The sequence below is a fragment of the Dipodomys spectabilis genome, unplaced genomic scaffold (assembly GCF_019054845.1).
Source record: "Dipodomys spectabilis isolate Male_0828 unplaced genomic scaffold, ASM1905484v1 ptg000273l, whole genome shotgun sequence".
NCBI lineage: Eukaryota > Metazoa > Chordata > Mammalia > Rodentia > Heteromyidae > Dipodomys > Dipodomys spectabilis.
The window spans coordinates 8,781,929-8,801,304 of NW_024870950.1; the positions used below are offsets into that span (position 1 = coordinate 8,781,929).

At 42.1% G+C, this 19,376-nt stretch overlaps 1 protein-coding gene across 2 annotated transcripts in view; it reads right to left on the reverse strand.

Moving 5' to 3' along the window:
- The window catches only part of Nfatc3 (nuclear factor of activated T cells 3), a 68,908-nt gene that overhangs the window by 40,028 nt on the left and 9,504 nt on the right, over positions 1-19,376 (reverse strand). For both annotated transcript variants that reach the window (XM_042700873.1, XM_042700874.1), the window contains exons 2-3: positions 4,070-5,204; positions 140-302 (exon numbers count right to left, since the gene is read on the reverse strand). In XM_042700873.1, coding sequence (XP_042556807.1) covers positions 140-302; positions 4,070-5,204 — 1,298 coding nt within the window. The remainder of the gene's footprint in view (positions 1-139; positions 303-4,069; positions 5,205-19,376) is intronic.

Consider the following 19,376-nt stretch of genomic DNA (forward strand, 5'->3'; position numbering starts at 1 on the left):
TTTTATCTCTTAAGGGAGATAAAATACAATCCAGATTTGACTTCTCTCTCTTAGGGGTCTAAAGTACCTAAATGAATAACCTTGTATAACCACCAACAAATATTTGACATCTACAAAATAAACCTCAAAAGTTTCATACCTTTACAACAGGATGTCCACCAGTAGATGCTTTGACTGCCCCTCGGCTACCTTCAGTTTCATAATGGGCTCGATGATGAGTTTTAGGTTGCACTTCTATTTTCAGTTCACATTGTCCAAAGTGAGCTGGTAAAGGCCAGTCTAGTGGAGGTAATGAAGATGTGCTATAAACAAAACACACAAAAAAGCATTTCACTATGCTATTATTTCCGATTCAAGTCACTTCTTTGCCAATACCAACATGTCTTCCTGTGATCCTCAAAACAAAATAAAACTTCCCTTAGTAAGTTGTAACACTAGGAATTATAGATACTTAACAATTATATAAATTGAAAATTAAAATCTATTTTCTACTTTTTGGTTTACTGTATTTTTTTAAAGACTAAACTCTAATAATTTATTAAATAAAACTGTCCCTAAACTGTGTATATGTAACTACAAAAGCCATTTAGAGGATACAGAACTAGAAAATGAGAGCTGGGCACCAGTGGCTCACACCTATAAATCCTAATTCAGGAGGCTAAAATCTGAGGATCATGATTCTAAGCCAGTTTGGGCAGGAAAGTCTGTGAGAATCTCAGCTCCAATTAACCATCAAAGCCAAAAGTGGAGGTAAAGCTCAACTGGAGAGTCCAGCCTTGAGCTAAAAAGCCAAGTGAGAGCATGAGGCTCTGAGGTTGAGCCCCAGTATTAACACCGAGGTTGGGGGGTAAGGAGAGGGCAGAAATAAATTGCTGGTACTGGCAAATCAGGTCTCTAATTCTAGCTACTCAGGATGCTGAGATTAAGAGGATCAAGGTTTGCAGTTAGCCAGGGCAGACAAATCTATCTCCAAATATCCAGCAAAAAAACAAAAGTAGATGTGTGACTTAGGTGGTAGAGCACTAGCGATGATCAAAAGGCCAAGTGAAGCAAGGCACTGATGGCTTATGCCTATAATCCTAGCTACTGAGGAGGATGCCTGGAAAGTCCAGGAGACTTTTTTTTTTTTTTTTTTTGGGGGGGGGGGGGCCCAGTCATGGGGCCTGAACTCTGGGCCTGGGCGCTGTCCCTCAGCTCTTCAGCTCAAGGCTAGCGCTCTACCATTTGAGCCACAGCACCACTTCCGGCTTTTTTCTTTTTGCTTATGTGGTGCTGAGGAATCGAACCCAGGGCCTCAGGCATGCAAGGCAAGCACTCTACCACTGAGCCACCTTCCCAGCCCAGTCTAGGAGACTCTTATCTTCAATCAACCACCAGAAAAGCAGGAATGGTATTGTGGCTCAAAGTGGTAAAAGAGTTCAGGGACAGCGCTCAGGCCCTGAGTTCAAGCCCCGTGACTAACCAAAAAAAAAAAGCAACTGAGCTGGGTGCAAGTGGCTCATGCCTGTAATTCTAACTACTTAGGAGACTGAGGAGTAAGGATCAAAGCCAGCCTTGGCAGGAAAGTCTGTGAGACTCTTATCTCCAATTAACCAACAAAAAGCTAGAACCGTGGCTCAAGTGGCAGAGCACTAGCTTTGAGCACAAATGGACAGTGTCTAGTACTTAAGTTCAAGCCCCTAAATGGCACACATACACAAAAAAGCCAAGCAAGACCACAAGACCCTGAGTTCAAGAACTGGGGTACACATACTGAGTCCTCAGCCTAGCTTAAGTCTTCCTACTATGAAGCATATTAATCTTTTTGTTTGTGTTTCTGTGCCAGTACTAAGGCTAGAATATAAGACCTTGTGGTCTAGTTTCAGCTTTCTTGCTTATATCTGGCACTCTACTACTTGAGCCACACCTCCAGTCTAGCATTTTGCTGGTTGAAGATGGAATCTCACAAGCTTTTCTACCCAGCCTGGCTTTGAACTATGTTTCTCCAAGTCTCAATTTCTTGAATAGCTAGGGTTACAGGGGTTAGCTGCCATCAGCATTCAGCAAACATATTTCAGCTGTACCCAATACTCAAATTCTTAACAGCAAAAAGCTGGAAGCAGAGGCATGGCTCAAGTGGTAGAATGCCAGCAGTGAACAAAAACACTGAAGGAGGAAGGCTCTGAGTTCAGCCTAGTATTATACATAAACCCCAAAAAGACCAATCTGAATTCACAAAAATTTTGAGTGTTCTACAAGAACAGTAACAGTAACTTATAAAGTTAAAAGACAAAAATCAAATTAAACAGGCCAGGCACAATGGCATGCACTTTAAGTACCAGTTACTTGGATACTCTTAAATAGCATTTTTTTTTTTAATTTTTTTTTTGGGGGGGGTTCAGTTGTGGGGCCTGAACTCTGGGCCTGGGTGCTGTCCCTCAGCTCTTCAGCTCAAGGCTAGCACTCTACCACTTGAGCCACAGTGCCATTTCTGGCTTTTTACTTATGTGGTGCTGAGGAATCGAACCCAGGGCCTCAAGCATGCAAGGCAAATGCTCTACCACTGAGCCACCTTCCCAGCCCAAGTACCAGTTACTTGGGAGGCTGAAGCAAAATTACAAGTTTGAGGCCAGCCTGAGTAACAGGTAACATAGCAAAACCCTGTCTCAACAAATGAAGGGAGGGAGGGAGGGAGGGAGGGAGGGAGGGAGGAAGGAAGGGAGGAAGGAAGGAAGGGTGGGAGGGAGGAAGGGAGGAAGGGAGGAAGGGAGGAAGGGAGGAAGGAAGGAAGAAGGAAGAAGGAAGGAAGGAAAGAAGGAAGGAAGGAAGGAAGGAAGGAAGGAAGGAAGGAAGGAAGGAAGGAAGGAAGGAAGGAAGGGAGGGAGGGAGGGAGGGAGGAAAGGAGGGAAGGGAAGGAGGGAAGAGAAGGAGGGAGGGAGGGAGGGAGGAAAGGAGGGAAGGGAAGGAGGGAGGGAGGGAGGGAGGAAAGGAGAAAAGAAAAGATAGCCAGGTGAGCATATTTGATCTTAGCTTCGGTTTTAGGCTACCTCCAAGTAAAAACACAAGATCCTATTCAAAAGATAGATATAAGGCAATTATAGCAGTAAGGATGCGCCTAGCAAGTACATGGCTTTAAATTCAATCCCCAGTACCACCAAAGGAAAAAATAAATAAAAGCTAATAAATTGTTGGAAAAAGGCAAGCTTCAAGTATGACAGGATAAATCCTAAGCTATTAACAATGTAGCAATATTAAGCTTACTTCTATTAGCTTTATTAGTAGTATACTTTATACTATTACTTTTACAAGCTTTTCTAAATTTATAAAATTCCCCTTTATAATTTATTACATATAATTACCAATATACTTTTAAATTTTTAACTTTAGCCTATCTAAAAATAATATACTTACAAGTTGTCATGTCGAAAACGAACTTTACAACTTGGGGGGGGGGGAGGATTGGGTGGGGGAGAGGGAGGATGGGAAGAGATGGGAAGGGTAAACAAAGGAGGAGGCTACAATGCTTGATAAGAAATGTACTATCTTGCCCATGTAATTGTAACCCCTCTGTACAGTACCTTCACAATAAAAATAAAATTAAAAAAATATATATATACTTTTCTTGGTAGTACTAGGGTTTGAACTCAAAACCTTGCTAGGCAGGCATCTAGCCCTTTTTTGCTTATACTTTTCAGATAGGGTCTCCCATTTTTGCCTGGGGCCTATCTTGGTCTATGATCCTCCTACCTACGACCTCCCACCAAGCCTAATGATACTTATAAGACTTAAGGAAACGGAAGTGGCGCTGTAGCTCAAGTGGTAGAGCGCTCCCCTTGAGCTGAAGAGCTGAGGGACAGCGCCCAGGCCCAGAGTTCAAGCCCCACGACCGACAAAAAAAAAAAAAAAAAAAAAGACTTAAGGAAAAATAACTGGCTTTTAAGTTATTTATCTAGTATAATTTTAAAAATGAAGGAAAGGGCGAAAAGGAGAGGAAGGGAGAACAGTTATAACCATTACAAATAATGTAAGTTACATGATAGAAATAACTCATAAGCATGAAAAATATCAGCAGCCACTTCCATCAACTCACCGAAATATAGGGGTGTGGCCAGGCTTTGGTTTGCTCCAGGTAAAAGGTGAAGGAACTGAAAGAAACTGGTCACCAGATGAATCTTTCTTTAAAGGATACTGAGATCCGAGGCTATCATCTATTGAAGTCTCCCGGGATGGTGATAAACTCCCTTGATCATCTGAACAGAGCTCTAATTTTCCTGGTAGTATGGCAGCTTGATCTTCAGAAGTCTTCCTTGTTTTCAAAGGGATATCAGTCTCTATACAGTACTGAAATGGAAAAAGTGCAGGGCCAAGGCCTGACCCACTGTGTACAGAAGCACTGAGCCAGGTATCTTCTGTTATACTTCCTCTAGGCGAGTGACCAGGAGAAGGAACTGGTGAGTGATGTGGTGAAAGGGAACCAGCATAACAAACTTCCGCACTGGAGTGCCGCCGTTTCCCACAGGGAGAAGTGGGCCTGGATGATGGTCCTGAGGCTGGCCTGGGACTCAACCAATTTTCATCAGTGATACTGGATCTAGGAGAATGGCAGGGAGATTGTCTGGGTGACAAGGAGTGTCCAAGTCCATACTGCTGATGCCAGGACTCTTCTCCAGGGCAACCCCCTGGGGAGCCACCTGGAGAAGTCAGAGGAGATCCAAGAGTAAACCGGGAAGCAGCTTCATTTAACTCTGAGTCCACGTCATCATAAATGTGTGAAAGAGATTCACAAGAAGATGCATCTGAGAACCAGCTCCTAGAAGAAATGCTGCTGGCAGGACTAGGACTAAGGGAAGATTCTCGGTAGGATGGCTCAAGAGGAAGATATAGATGATCTCTAGAAGGTCTTTCCAAATATTCCCTTTCTGGGTCATTTATATGTAGGTCATCTTCATGTGTATCTGTTTCTTGATGACAGTTAGGAGAGATGGATGTAATTTGAATACTTGGGCACTCAAAGGGTTTGGGACCACCTAGTGAGCTGTATTTAGATTCAGCAATATCACCAGTTCCTTCATAATTTTTGTGACCTTGAAGCTGAAAGGATGGTGACAAAACAGAAGAGTGAGACGGTAATCCATGATGTGGTAAGCAAGGCGATGAGTTTAAAGTAGATGGAGGTGGATCTACATTAAAGATGTAAATGGATTCACAATCATCAGGCTCAAGATCTAGAAGGGGAAGGCAGCAAAAAAAAAAAAAGTCAACAAAACATGAAAATGTATAAATTTACTAAGAAAATAATAATCTTGGGGCTGGGAAGGTGGCACAGTGGTAGAGTGCTTGCCTTGCATGCATGAGGCCCTGGATTCGATTCCCCAGCACCACATAAGCAAAAAAAGCCAGAAGTAGCGCTGTGGCTCAAGTGGTAGAGCACTAGCCTTGAGCTAAAGAGCACACAGACAGCACCCAAGCCCAGAGTTCAAGCCACACAACCAACCAAAAGAGGAAAAAAAAAAAAGAAAAGAACAAATGTTGGAGATGTCTTAGAGAAATTGGAAACTTATATGCTATTGATGGTAATATTGTGAAAACAGTTACCTGTAATCCCTTGGGAAACAGAAGAAAGAGGATCTTGAGTTCAAGGCCAACTTGAGCCACATAGTAAGACCTATCTCTGTCTGTCTGTCTGTCTCTCTCTCACACACACATACACACACACACACACAGGAATTTTTGAGCCAGACACAGTAGCACACATCTGTAATTCTGGCTGATCAGGAGGGTCATAATTGGAGGCCAACTCAAGCAAAATATTTGGACGACCCTTTCTCAATCAGTGTCCATGCGAAGCATCCCGTCTATAAAGAAGATTGAGATCAAGAGGACTGGTTCCATATCACTTGGGACAAAAGAAGTTTATGAGACTCCAACTAAATGGAACGAGTTGGGCATAACAATATGTGTCAGTCATCTTAGCTATTGTAGAAAGCAAAAAAATTAGGATTAAAGTCCAAAAGTGGGGGCTGGGAAGGTGGCTCAGTGACAGAGCGCTTGCCTTGAGCTGAAGAGCTGAGGGACAGTGCCCAGGCCCAGAGTTCAGGCCCAATGACTGGACCCAAAAATAAAAAATAAAAAAATAAAAAATAAAGTCCAAACGTGGGCTAGAGCAAAAAAGTGCAAAAAAACTTGCAAGTTTGGTTCAGCATTAGAGCACCTGCCTAATGAGAAAAGCCAGCACCACCAGAACAAGAAAAAATAAGAAAGAAAAAAATTCATATAACTCAGCAATTCTATTTTTGGGTAATACATTCAAAAGAATTGAAAGCAGGACTGGGAATGTGGCTTAGTGGTAGACTGCTTGCCTAGCATGCATGAAGCTCTGGATTCAATTCCTCAGTACCACAAAACCGAAAAAGCAAGAGGTAGAAAAAGCAAGAGGTAGTGCCGTGGCTCAAGTGGTAGAGTGCTATCCTTGAACAAAAGAAGTGTCCCAGGACTGGCAAAAAAACAAAAATTCAAAGTAGAGTATCAAAGAAACATTAGTAAAACTGTACGTAGCAGTATTATTCATAATATCTAAAAGGTAAAAATAATCCACTTATCCATCATCAGATAAGCAAAAGGTGAGGTTATTTCCAAAAACATATTACTCAACTATAAAAAGGAAGAGATTTCTTTTTTTTTTTTTGCTTATGTGGTGCTGAGGAATTGAACCCAGGGCCTCAGGTATGCAAGGCAAACGCTCTACCACTGAGCCACCTTCCCAGCCCCCTAAAAAGGAAGAGATTTCTGACACAAGCTACAACATGGTCAAAACTTTGGAAACATGCTAAGTAAAATAAGACAAGCACAAAAAGATAAATACTATATAATTCCAATTATATGAGGTACTTAAATAAGTCAAATTCATAAAGACAGAAAGTTAAATGGAGTTGCCAAAGGCTGTGGTGATGAAAAATGGGGAGCTGTTAAAAATGGGAGAGTTTTAGATAAAATTTCATAAGGCAGGGAGTCAGTGGCTCATGCCTATAATCCTAGCTACTCAGAGGCTGAGGTATGGGTAGGAAGCCAGCCTGAGAAGACAAATCTGTGAGACTTATCTCCAAATTAACCAGCAAAAAGCTGAAACTGCAGGCATGCAGGTTCAATGTAAACATCTTATGCTTTCCTTCCCCATTTTTCATACAATAATGTTCTTAGCTTTTGCTGAAATATACACTGTCCCAACTGTTGTCTATTCCTAAGTTGAAAGTTACAGGAACTTGTCCCAGGATCTCTTCGTTTTTCTGGCTGCCACCAATAACAACTCAAAAAACTTATTTTATTGACTTCTTTTGGTCTGACAGCTCCCAAAGTAGAAGGGATAAAAAGTCAGATTTTGGCAAATGGCAGAATAGACAGAAATCACTGGATATGAGAAAATAGTCAAGGGCTGAACGTATAGCTCAAGTGGTTGAATATCAGCCATTAGCAAGGAAATCATGGGGCTCTGGAGGAAAACAAACAAGCAAACTGCAAGTCAAGTAGGACACACCAAAGTTTCCTGAACTATTAAAAGAATGGAATTTCAAGCTGGGTGCTGGTGGCTCATGCCTGTAATCCTAGCTACTCAGGAGGCTGGGATCTAAGGATCGTGGTTCAAAGCCAGCCTGGGCAGGAAAGTCACTGAGACTCTTCAATTAACCTCCAGAAAACTGGAAGTGATGCTGTGGCTCAAAGGGCTATAGCATTAGCTTTGTCTGCAAAAAGCTCAGGAAACAGTGCCCAGACACTGAGTTCAAGCCCCAAGACTGACCAAAAAAAAAAAAAAATGGAATTTCAGAGAACATAATGGTACCCTTTTCAAATAAGTTAAAATAGGCAAGTTACATTTTGGTCTTAGGCACAAAAACAGCAAATTCAACAAAATCATCCTTGTAGTTAAAAAATGTAATGCCACTAAACTACTCAGTTAAAGTTAAAAATGAGCTTGTTGCTGGTGATTTATGCATATAACTAGCTACTCAGGAGTTGAGATCTGGAAGATGGTGATTCAAAGCCAGCTCAGTCAGAAAAGTTCATGAGATGTCTCCAAAATAATCAGCAAAAAGCCAGGCTGGAGTCATAAAGTAATAGACCTCCAGCCAAGCAAACAAGCCAAGTGACTACAGGCTCTGAGCTCCAACCCCACATTACTAGAAAATAAAAATACAATTAATCCCCAGGCTCAGGCTTATAATCTTAGTTTTTTAGCAGGCTGAGATATGAGAATTACAGTTCAAAGACAGTTCCAGCAGAAAAGTTCCTGAGATTCTTGTCTCCTACTAATCAGCAAAAAGAAGTGTAGGTGTGGCTTAAGTGATAGAATCCCAGAATGAGCAAAAAAGCCAAGTGAGAATGTGAAGCCCCAAGTTCAGCTCCCAGCAACGGCATCAAAAAATGAATTTGATATTAAAAATTCATTAAACTTCAACTCAGAAAAAAAGGACAGAAAATCACTCATGAAAGTCTTTATACTTTTATTCTAATGTAATGATTATACTAATGTCACTTCAGTAGTTGACTAATGCTGAAATCCACACCTTATGAAGTATGGATAAAGCAATTGTAAATATTTTATATAAGGATATCTAAAAGTATTTCAAAGTCATGAACTCAAAATGTGGAGAAAGTTCTGCTTCATCATTTCCCCAAGTGTCACCAATGTCCAAGACTTGAAAACCATAGGTACAGGTACTACAGACTCACCATGATAAACACACAGAGTCTACATTTTCAACTCTAAAATTCCCACATTCATGATAATTCAGAAGTCTGACCTAACAAGACTTATTTGTTCTATGTTCTGTCAACCACCAGAGGGGGCCCCAGTGATCTGGAGAACACAGGTTGCCTATGTCTACTTTTTATAAACCAGAAGATGACAAAATAATCTACAAGCCAATCAGGCCTACCATTGTTATTCTACAATGTAAAAGCTACAATTTGAGGGGGGGGGGGGGGACTGTATTAAAGTTTGAACACAGAGCCTTATGCTTCTAGGCTATCAGTGAGCAATACCTCCAGTCTTAAGAATGTTTTTGTTTGTACCTTTCTTGGGGCTTGAACTAGGGGTTTACGTGCTGTCCCTAAGCTCTTTTGCTCAAGGCTAGAGTTATAACTTTGAGCCACATTTCCACTTCTAGTTTTTCTGGCAGTTAATGGGAGAGAAGAGTCTCCTGGACTTTCCTGCGTGGGCTGGCTTTGAACCATAATCCTCAGATCTCAGCCTCTTAAGTAGTTAGAATTACAGGCGTGATCCACTGGTATCGGGTGAAATTCTAGTTTTTTGTTTGTTTGTTTTTGGGGTCTGGTCATGGGCCTGAACTCTGGACCTGGGCGCTGTCCCTCAGCTCTTCAGCTCAAGACTAGCACTCTACCACTTGAGTCACAGCGCCACTTCTGGCTTTTTTCTTATTGCTTATGTGGTGCTGAGGAATGGAACCCAGGGCCTCATGCATGCAAGGCAAGCGCTCCACCACTGAGCCACCTTCCCAGCCCAAATTCTAGTTTTTATAAATAAAATTTTATTAACAGTTATCTATGGCTACATTTCCATCACAACTGTTGAGATTAGTTATCTACGGAAGATGCTACAAGAGTAGATACCAGACTTCTAATTGATGAACTAACAAATTAGCGACAGTTCTAACTTCATTACATTTCAAGTGCAAGGAACACTGTGACTTTTTTCCTTTCTTTCCTTTTTTGGTGCGGGTCCTGGGGATTGATTTAGGGCCTGAATGCTGTTCCCTCAGCTTTTTTGGTCGAAGTCAATGCTCTACCACTTGAGCCATAGCTCCACTTCCTGCTTCTTGGGGGTGAACTGGAGATAAAAATGTCACAAATTTTCCTGCCTGGACTGGCTTTGAACCACAATCCTCAGATCTCAGCCTTCTGTGCAGCTAGGATTACACGCATGAGGCAGTACCTGGCTTGTATTTTTTTTTTTTAATTACCAATACGTGGGCTGGGAATGTGGCTTAGTGGTAGAGTGCTTGCCTAGTGAAGCCCTGGGTTCGATTCCTTAGTACCACATAAACAGAAAAAGGCAGAAATGGTGCTGTGGCTCAAGTGGTAGAGTGTTAGTCTTGGGCAAAAAAAGAAGCTCAGGGACAGTGCCCAGACCCTGAGTTCAAGCCCCAAGACTGGCAAAAAAAAAAAAAAAATTAAAAATTAAAAAAATTGACCAGTACCTAGCCACATAGCCATCACATGAAAATACAAAAAGAGTGGACTCTGAGTGTTATACTCAATGGGTTATTTGGTTATCAAATTAGATGGTAAAGCATTATGTTTATTATAAATGACATTATGGCTATACTAAAAGAATACATTGTATGCCTGGCGCCAGTGGCTTGCACCTATAACCCTAGCTACTAAAGAGGCTGAGATCTGAGAATTGAGGTTCAAAGCCAGCCTGGGCAGGGAAGACTCTTCTCTCCAATTAACTATTTAAAAATTAGCCAGGTGCTGGTGGCTCACACCTGTAATCCTCAGGAGACTGAGATCTGAGGATCAGGTTCAAAGCCAGCCCGGGCAGGAAAGACTCATATCTCCAATTAACCATCAGAAAGCCATTGTGGCTCAGTGGTAGAGTACTCACCTTGAACTGAAGAGCTCAGGGACACCACAAAGGCCCAGAGTTCAACCCCATGACGACAAAATAAAACAAAAATAACTCAGAAGCTGTGGCTCAAAGTGATAGAGTGCTAGCCTTGAGCAAAAAGAACTAGAAACAGCACCCAGGCCAAGTTCAAGCCCCAAGACCAACAAAATAAATAAAAATAGTACATTGTGTGTTAGCATTGCCATAGTAAACATTTATCACGAGAACTTCAAAAGACAAAGCCGGGTGCTGATGGCTCATGCCTGTAATCCTAGCTACTCAGGAGGCTGAGATCTGAGGATCATGGTACAAAACCAGCCCAGACAGGAAAGTTCATGAGACTCTTAACTCCAAAAAAAAAAAAAAAAAAAACCACTAGAAAACTGGAAGTGGCGCTATAGCTCAAGCAGTAGAGCGCTCGCCTTGAGCTGAAGAGCGTAGGGACAGCACTCAAGCCCAGAATTCAAGCCCCACGACTGACCAAAAAAAAAAAAAAGAACTTCAAAAGACAAACAAAAGAAGGGCTGGGAAGGTGGCTCAGTGGTAGAGCGCTTGCCTTGCATGCCTGAGGCCCTGGGTTCGATTCCCCAGCACCACATAAGCAAAAAAAAGAAAAAAGCCGGAAGTGGCACTATGGCTCAAGTGGCAGAGCGCTAGCCTTGAGCTGAAGAGCTGAGGGACAGAGCCCAGGCCCAGAGTTCAGGCCCCACAACCAGACCCAAAAAAAAAAAAAAAAAAAGACAAAAGAAAAACTAGGGGCTGGGAAGGTGGTTCAATGGCAGAGTGCTTGCCTTGTATGCATGAGGCCCTGGGTTCAATTCCTCAATACCACATAAACAGAAAAGGCCGGAAGTGGTCCTGTGGCTGAAGTGGTAGAACGCTAGCCTTGAGCTGAGGGACAGCGCCCAAGCCCAGAGCTCAAGCCCTACCACCGACCAAAAAAAAAAGAAAAATTAGAAAACTTAAAACTATATTCTATCATAATAATATTTCTTACCAGGAGAGAAAAAATAAGCTGGGTATGGTGACATACAGCTCCAACAGTAACACTTGGGAGGCTAAGGCACAAACAAGGCAGTGAGTTCAGGTCAACTTAGACTATATATACGTACCAAGACTGGTAAAAGCACTTGCCTAGCAAGCATAAAGCCTAGGGACGTAGAGGAAAAAATGAAGGAGAAAGGATGGGTGGCTCAGAATTGAAGAAATAGAAAGTCTTAACAGACAGACCGATAGGAAGGTAAAGGCATTAAATTAGTAGTCAAAAATCTCCCAATAAAAAAAAGTCTATCAGATGACTTCATTAGTATAGTCTACCAAATGTTTAATGAATAGGACTCTTGCAAAAAATACAAAAGGAAAGAATACTTTCTAAGCCAGGCACTGGTGGCTCACGCCTGTAATCCTAACTACTTAGGAAACTGAGATCTGAGGATCATGGTTCAAAAGCCAGCACAGGCAGGAAAGTATATGAGACTCTTTTTTTCTTTTTCTTTTTTTGTCGGTCTTGGGGCTTGAACTCTGGGCTTGGGAGCTGCTGTCCCTCAGCTCTTCAGCTCAAGGCTGGTACTCTACCATTTGAACCACAGTACCACTTCTGGTTTTATGGTGGTTTATTGGAGATAAGAGTCTTATGGACTTTCCTGCCTGAGCTGACTCTGAACCATGATCCTCAGATCTCAGCCTCAATAGCTAGGATTACAGGTGTGAGCCACCAGCACCCGGCTGATTTATTTATTTATTTATTCATTTATTTATTTATTTATTTTCGGTTGTGGGGCTTGAACTCTGAGCCTTGGCTTTGTCCCCAAGCTCTTCAGCTCAAGGCTAGTGTGCCATTACTTTGAGCCACAGTGCCACTTCTGGTTTCCTGGTGGTTAATTGGAGATAAGAGTCTCACGGCCTGGCTTTGAACTGTGATCCTGAGTGAGATCTCAGTCTCCTGAGTAGTTAGGATCACACGGGTGAGCCACCGGTGAAAAGCAGAGTGAGACACTCATCTCCAATTAACCACTAGAAAAGCAGAAGAGGGGCTGTGGCTCAAAGTAGCAGCGCACTAGCCTTGAGCAAAATAGCTTAGGGACAGTAGCCAGGCCCAGAGTTCAAGCCCCATAACAAACAAACAACAAATAAAAAATTACTTTTTACTATGTCCTAAGAGACCAGCTGATTTCCCAGATGCCAAATAACCCAAAGACAGCAAAACAAAATTATATACTGGGGCTGGGAATGTGGCTTAGAGGTCAAGTGGCTAGCGCTCTATCACTTGAGCCACCGTGCCACTTCTGGCTTTTTCTGTTTATGTGGTACTGAGGAATCCAACTCAGGCCTTCATGACTGCCAGGCAAGCAATCTACCACTAAGCCACATTCCCAGCCCCTGTTCATATAGAATCTTGTACACAAAAGTTTCTAACAATATTATCAATAAATTGCCAAAGGTAGAAAAAACCCAAATATTCCTAACAGATAATCAAGTTATGGTATAAAATAGCATACACACTGTTGAGGGGTGGGTACCAAAGAGAATGACCAATGAGTTGACAGGGTGAATGAGGACAAATATGGTCAAGGTACTTTTTATACATATATGAATATAGAGCAACAAAACTTGTTGAGTTTTAAGAAGAGGGAAGATGAAAGACAGAGATGGACTGATGAGTTTGAAGGGGTACATTATATATCTGTATGGAAATGTTACAATGAAACCCCACTGGACAATTAATGTATGCCAATTTAAAAAAATCTTAGTGGGAGGGAAGGACAAAGTAAGGTGCTTATAACAATATGTGCCTATATGCCTGCATTCCCAACTACTGGGAGACTGAGAGAGGAAGATCACTTGAGCTTACAAATTTAGAAACCAGTGTGAACAAAGGAAAATAAAAGGCCATAAAAAAGCAGGGTTGGGGGCTGGTGGCTTATACCTGTAATCCTAGCTACTCAGGAGGCTGAGATCTGAGGATCACTGTTCAAAGTCAGCCTGGGCAGGAAAGTCAGTGAGACTCTTATCTCCAAAACCACCAGAAAACTGGAAGTGGGCTGTGGCTCAAGTGGTAGAGCACTTGCCTTGAGCTGAGGAGCTCAGGGACAGCGCCCAGGCCCAGAGTTCAAGCCCCAAGAACACTACTAACAACAACAAAAGCAGACACAGAGCTGGGAATGTGGCTTAGTGTTAGAGTGCTTGCCCCAGGTTCAATTCCTCAGTACCACATAAACAGGAAGTGGCACTGTAGCTCTAGTGGTAGTGTGCTAACCTTGAGCAAAAGCAGCTCAGGGACAGTGCTCAGGCCCTAAAAGCCCCAAAGTGGGGGGAGGGGGGGGAGAAAAAAAGAAAGAGAGGGAGGGAGGGAGGAAGGAAAGGAGAGTGGGATGGAGGGAGGAAGGAAGGAAGGAAAGAAGGAAAAGAAGGCAGACAAATGTTACATCTTCAATAAACCTTGAAAATGTATGCTAAGTGAAAGATGTTAGACAAAAAAAGTCATCTATTATTTGATGTAATTTACATAGGCAAAATTCAGAGATAAAAAGCAGATTAGTTTACCAGGAGACACAGGGAGAAATGAAGAGTGAATATTTAATTAGTATGGGTATTTTATGGAGTGATAAATCTAGACAAAGCTGGTGGTTGTACAGCACTGTGAATACCATTGAAGTACAATTAAGTACCAACTAATTGTGTATGTGTATTTTTTAATTAATTAATTTTTGGAGGGCCATCTTGGGGCTTGAACTAGGTTCTGGGCATCCCTGAGCTATTTTTGCTCAAGGCTAGCACTACCACTTTGAGCCACAGTACCACTTCCAGTTTTCTGATGGTTTATTAGAGATAAGAGTCTCATGGACTTTCCTGCCCAGGCTGGCTTTGAACCTCAATCCTCAGATCTCATCCTCCTGAGTAGCTAGGATTACAGGTGTGATCTACCAGTACCTAGCCCCATTTTTTTTTTCAGATGAATTCATACACTCAACCATTTAAAAATATACAACTAAAGCCAGGCACTGGTGGCTTACGCCTGTAATCCTAGCTACTCAGGAGGCTGAGATCATCCCAGTTCAAAGTCAGCCCAGGGAGGAAAGTCCGAAATACTCTTATCTCCAAATAAACACCACAAAACTGGAAGTGGCACTGTGGCTCAAAGTAGTAGAGTCCTAGCCTTGAGCAAAAAAGCTCAGAGATAGCACTCAGGCCCTGAGTTCAAGCCCCATGACTGACAAAATAAAATAAAAAACTGGCCTGGTGCTGGATAGCTGTAATCCTACCTACCCAGGAGGCTGAGATTTGAGGATCATGGTTCAAAGCCAGCTCAGGCAGGAAAGTCACTAAGGCTCTTATCTCCAATTAATCACCAAAAAGCCAGAAGTGGAGCTACCATTCAAGTGGCAAAATGTAAGCTTGAGCAAAAAAAGCTCAGAGACTGCAAACAGGCCCTGACATCAAGCCCCAGAACAGGCGCACATGCATGCATGCATGCATACATACACACACACACAATTTTAAAGTACACCCAGGTCAACAAAGAGGACTGAAAACACATATTTACCTAGTTTACTGAATGACAGAACATTTGTTCTAAGATAGTAAATTCACAGGAACAAAAAGAAAAGGAGATGAAACCATAGCAATAAAACTTTTAGACAGGTGCTAGGGGCTTATACCTGTAATCCTAGTTTACTCAGGAGGCTGAGATCTGAGGACTGCAGTTCAAAGTGAGCCCAAGCATGAAAATCTGTAAGACTTTTTTTTTTTTTCTGTCGATCATGGGGCTTGAATTCAGGGCCTGGATGCTGTCCTTCAGCTCTTCAGCTCATGGCAAGCACTCTACTACTTGAGCCAAAGTACCACTTCCAGTTTTTGGTGGTTAATTGGAGAAGAGTCTCATGGACTTTTCTGCCCAGGCTGGCATCAAGCCATGATATCCTCAGATCTCAGCCCCCTGAGTAGCTAGAATTATAGGCTTGACCTACCAAGACCCAGCTCTATAATACTCTTATCTACAATAAATTACTCAGAAAAAGCCAAAAGTAGCAATGTGGCTCAAGTGATAAAAGTGCTAGCCTTGAGCACAAAGAAGCTCAGGGACAGTGTCCAGTCCGTGAGTTCAAAGGCCAAGACTAGCAAAAATAAATTAATTAAAAATTGAATGCTGGGTGGGGGGGAGGGAAGGCTGGGAAGGGATGGGAAGGGGAAACAAATGAGGAGGCTACAATGCTTGATAAGAAATGTACTCATTATCTTGCCCATGTAATTGTAACCCCTCTGTACAGTATTTTCACAATAAAAAAAATTAAAAAAAAAAAGATTTTAATTAAAAAAAATTGAATGCTGGGCTGGGAAGGTGACTCAGTGTTAAGAGTGCTTGCTTGCCTTGCATGCCTGAGGCCCTGGGTTTGATTCCTCAGCACCACATAAGCAAAAAGAAAAAAGCTGGAAGTGGCGTTGTGGCTCAAGTAGTAGAGCGCTAACCTTGAGCTGAAGAGCTGAGGGACAGTGCCCAGGGCCAGAGTTCAAGCCCCACAACGAACAAAAAAGAAAAAAAAAAAAAAAGAATGCTGTAATATAGGACAACTGTAATACAGGAGAGAAGCTACAATTTAAGCTAGCAGTAAGGAAAGCCAAGAAGAAAACTGATTTGCAACGAAGAACCTCAAACATTTAGGAAATATAGTGACAGGTTCTTTTGAAAGTGGATGTGAAACCAAAGCTGGTACAGATTCCCATACCTCCCTACTCTGTCCTATTGGATGATTTTTCCTTTAGGCAGAAGACAAAATTTTCTTAATAGGAGAAATAGAAGGATGACCCAGAGCCTGGACAATGACACACAATGAAAACAAGGTGATGAAATAAGTCTCTCTAAAACTTGTATATTGAAACCCTAAGTGCTTTCTACTCCCATGGCTCACAGAATAACAGGCTTCAGTCTGTAGGCAATAGACTAGAAGATTGCTCTCATGGGAATCTAATTAGCCTAAGAGAAAAGACCTACAAATAATGACATCAGGAGTAACTAGTAAAAACCTCCTACAATGCCTGTAGTTAGAAAGGGCCACTTGTGACCATAGGGTAACCAATACAATTTTCGACCTCAATAAAGAGATAGTAATGATCACCAAACATCTGAAAAAAGTTTCATCATCAAAAACAGAGACAAAAAAAATGCAGGAGGGCTAAGAAGGTAGCTCAGTGGTAGAGTGCTTGCCTTGCATGCATGAGGCCCTGGGTTCAATTCCTCAGCACCACATAAGCAGAAAAAAGCTGTAAGTGGAGCTGTGGCTCAACTGGTAGAGTGCTAGCCTTGAGCTGAAGAGCTAAGGGACAGCACCCAGGCCCAGAGTTCAGGCCCCAAGTCTGGCATAAAAAAAAAAAATGCAGAAGGAAAAGACTATGCAAAATAAGATGAAGCCACAAAATGAAAAACAGAACCTGTCCTCAGTATTCTCAGAAAAAAAAGAGATGATACTGCAACCCTGAAATAAGTATGTATGGGCTGGGAAGGTGGCTCAGTGGTAGAGCGCTTGCCTTGCATGCCTGAGGCCCTGGGTTCGATTCCTCAGCACCACATAAGCAAAAAGAAAAAAAGCCGGAAGTGGTGGTCTGGCTCAAGTGGTAGAACTCAGCCTTGAGCTGAAGAGCTGAAGGATAGTGCCCAGGCCCAGAGTTCAGGCCCCACGACCGGACCAAAAAAAAAAAAAAAAAAGCTGAAATAAGTATGTATGCTTATTTAAAAAGATTAAAGAAGAATCATTAACCCCCACTTCCTAAAGAGAAAGCAGGAAATTATTTTCTCCCTATTTCAACCCCATTTTACTAAAAAAAAATCCTGGCTAAAACTTTCAGAAAATAAAAATAAAAATATTAAAAATTAGTATGCAAGCTGGGTGCTGGTGGCTCACGCCTATAATCCTAGCTACTCAGGAGGCTGAGACCTGAGGATCACAGTTCAAAGCCAGCCCAGGCAGGAACATCCGTGAGACTCTTATCTCCAACAAGCCACTAGAAAACCAGAATGGTTCTGTGGCTCAAGTGGTAGAGAGCTGGCCTTGAGCTGAAGAGCTGAGGCCCAGAGTTCAAGCCCCACAACTGACCAAAAAAAAAAAAAAAAGCATGCAGCAGGGCACTGGTGGCTCATGCCTAATACTAGCTACTTACGAGGCTGAGATCTAAAGGATCAAGGTTCAGAGCCAGCCTAGACAGGGAAGTCTGTTAAACACCAAAAAGCCAGACTTGTGACTCAAGTGGTAGAGTGCTAGCCTTGAGCAAAAGAAGCTCAGGGATAGCAGCCAGGGGAGTTTTTACACACACACACATACACAAAATTTAGTGCTGGGAAGCATAGCTCAAATGATAGAAAGCCTGCCTAGCTTCAAGTTTAAATCCCAAATGCCAAAAATAAAAATAAGACAAAAAAAAAAGTATTTTATACGTTACACAAGTCAACAATACTGAAAAAGGTTATGAGAAAATAATCAGAAATTAACCCAATTTCAGAGCTCATATATTCCTATTTTTAATTAAGCAAAGAAGCTGATTTTTTAAAAAAGTCTTTTTGTTGTTGTTGTTGTTGTTACCAGTGCTGGGGCTTAAACTCAGGGCCTAGGCGCTATCCCTGAGCTTCTTTTGCTCAAGGCTAGCACTCTACCACTTGAGCCACAGTGCCACTTCTAGCTTTTTCTGTTTATGTGGTACTGAGGAACTGAACCCAGGGCTTCCTGCATGCTAGGCAAACAACTCTACCACTAAGCCACATTCCCAGTCCCCTAAGAAGTTTTTAAGATACTGAACTACATACATGTGATGTTAAAGCTCTCACTGTTGCTGTTAATAAGACTTACTAACACTGTACATTCTGTAGGAAAATGAAGCCTTCAAGTTACTTCTCCCAGTGCACTGGGAATTTCAGTCTTTAACTAATTTGTAGTTCCTTTTCACACAGGAAGACCAATATGTTATCTAGAACAGTCTAAACAATTATCAGTTGTTGGTAAGCTACCAGTTCGTAGGATATACTTGCACAGCTTCAATTGTTCCTCCCTCCATAAGTTCAGTCAAACTGGTGAGAACCATACAATATAAATACGCAAATATTATCAGAAATACTTGAATATATGCGGACTCATACGTAGTTGAAATAATGGCATTTAAAAAAGCTTGCTCCTGCTTGTGACTATCCTCAGCCTCCCTGAATAAACTCACTCCTCTTAAATTCCACTGTTACTTGAACCTCATATGGCATGCCTGGGCAAATTTGATGACTTGGATTTAGTTTTAGAAGCCAGGCTTACTGCCAAGTCTGCTGTGTCTACTCCCCTGACCCACCAAGACAGCTTTAGACAACACCTCCCTTATTTATGTTACTGCCTTAAGCAAACTACCACTTAGTATCAAATGAGGCTCAACCTGCTCAGGTTTCCTATCTCTTAGAAGTAAAGTAATTGCTTTTACAACATTATGACTTCCTTAACCCCACCTCTATTTAAAATACAATATTACCACATTCACCCATTCCACTTTTTCTTTTTTTGGGGGGGGGGGGGGTGTACGGTCGTTGTGCCTGAACTCTGGGCCTGGGCACTGTCCCTCAGCTCAAGGCTAGCACATTCTACCACTTGAGCCACAGCGCCACTTCCAGCTTTTTTCATTTTGCTTATGTGGTGCTGAGGAATCGAACCCAGTGCCTCAAGCATGAAAGGCAAGTGCTCCACGACTGAGCCATCTTCCCAACCCAAAATTCCATTTTTTTTTTTTGGTCGGTTGTGGGGCTTGAACTCTG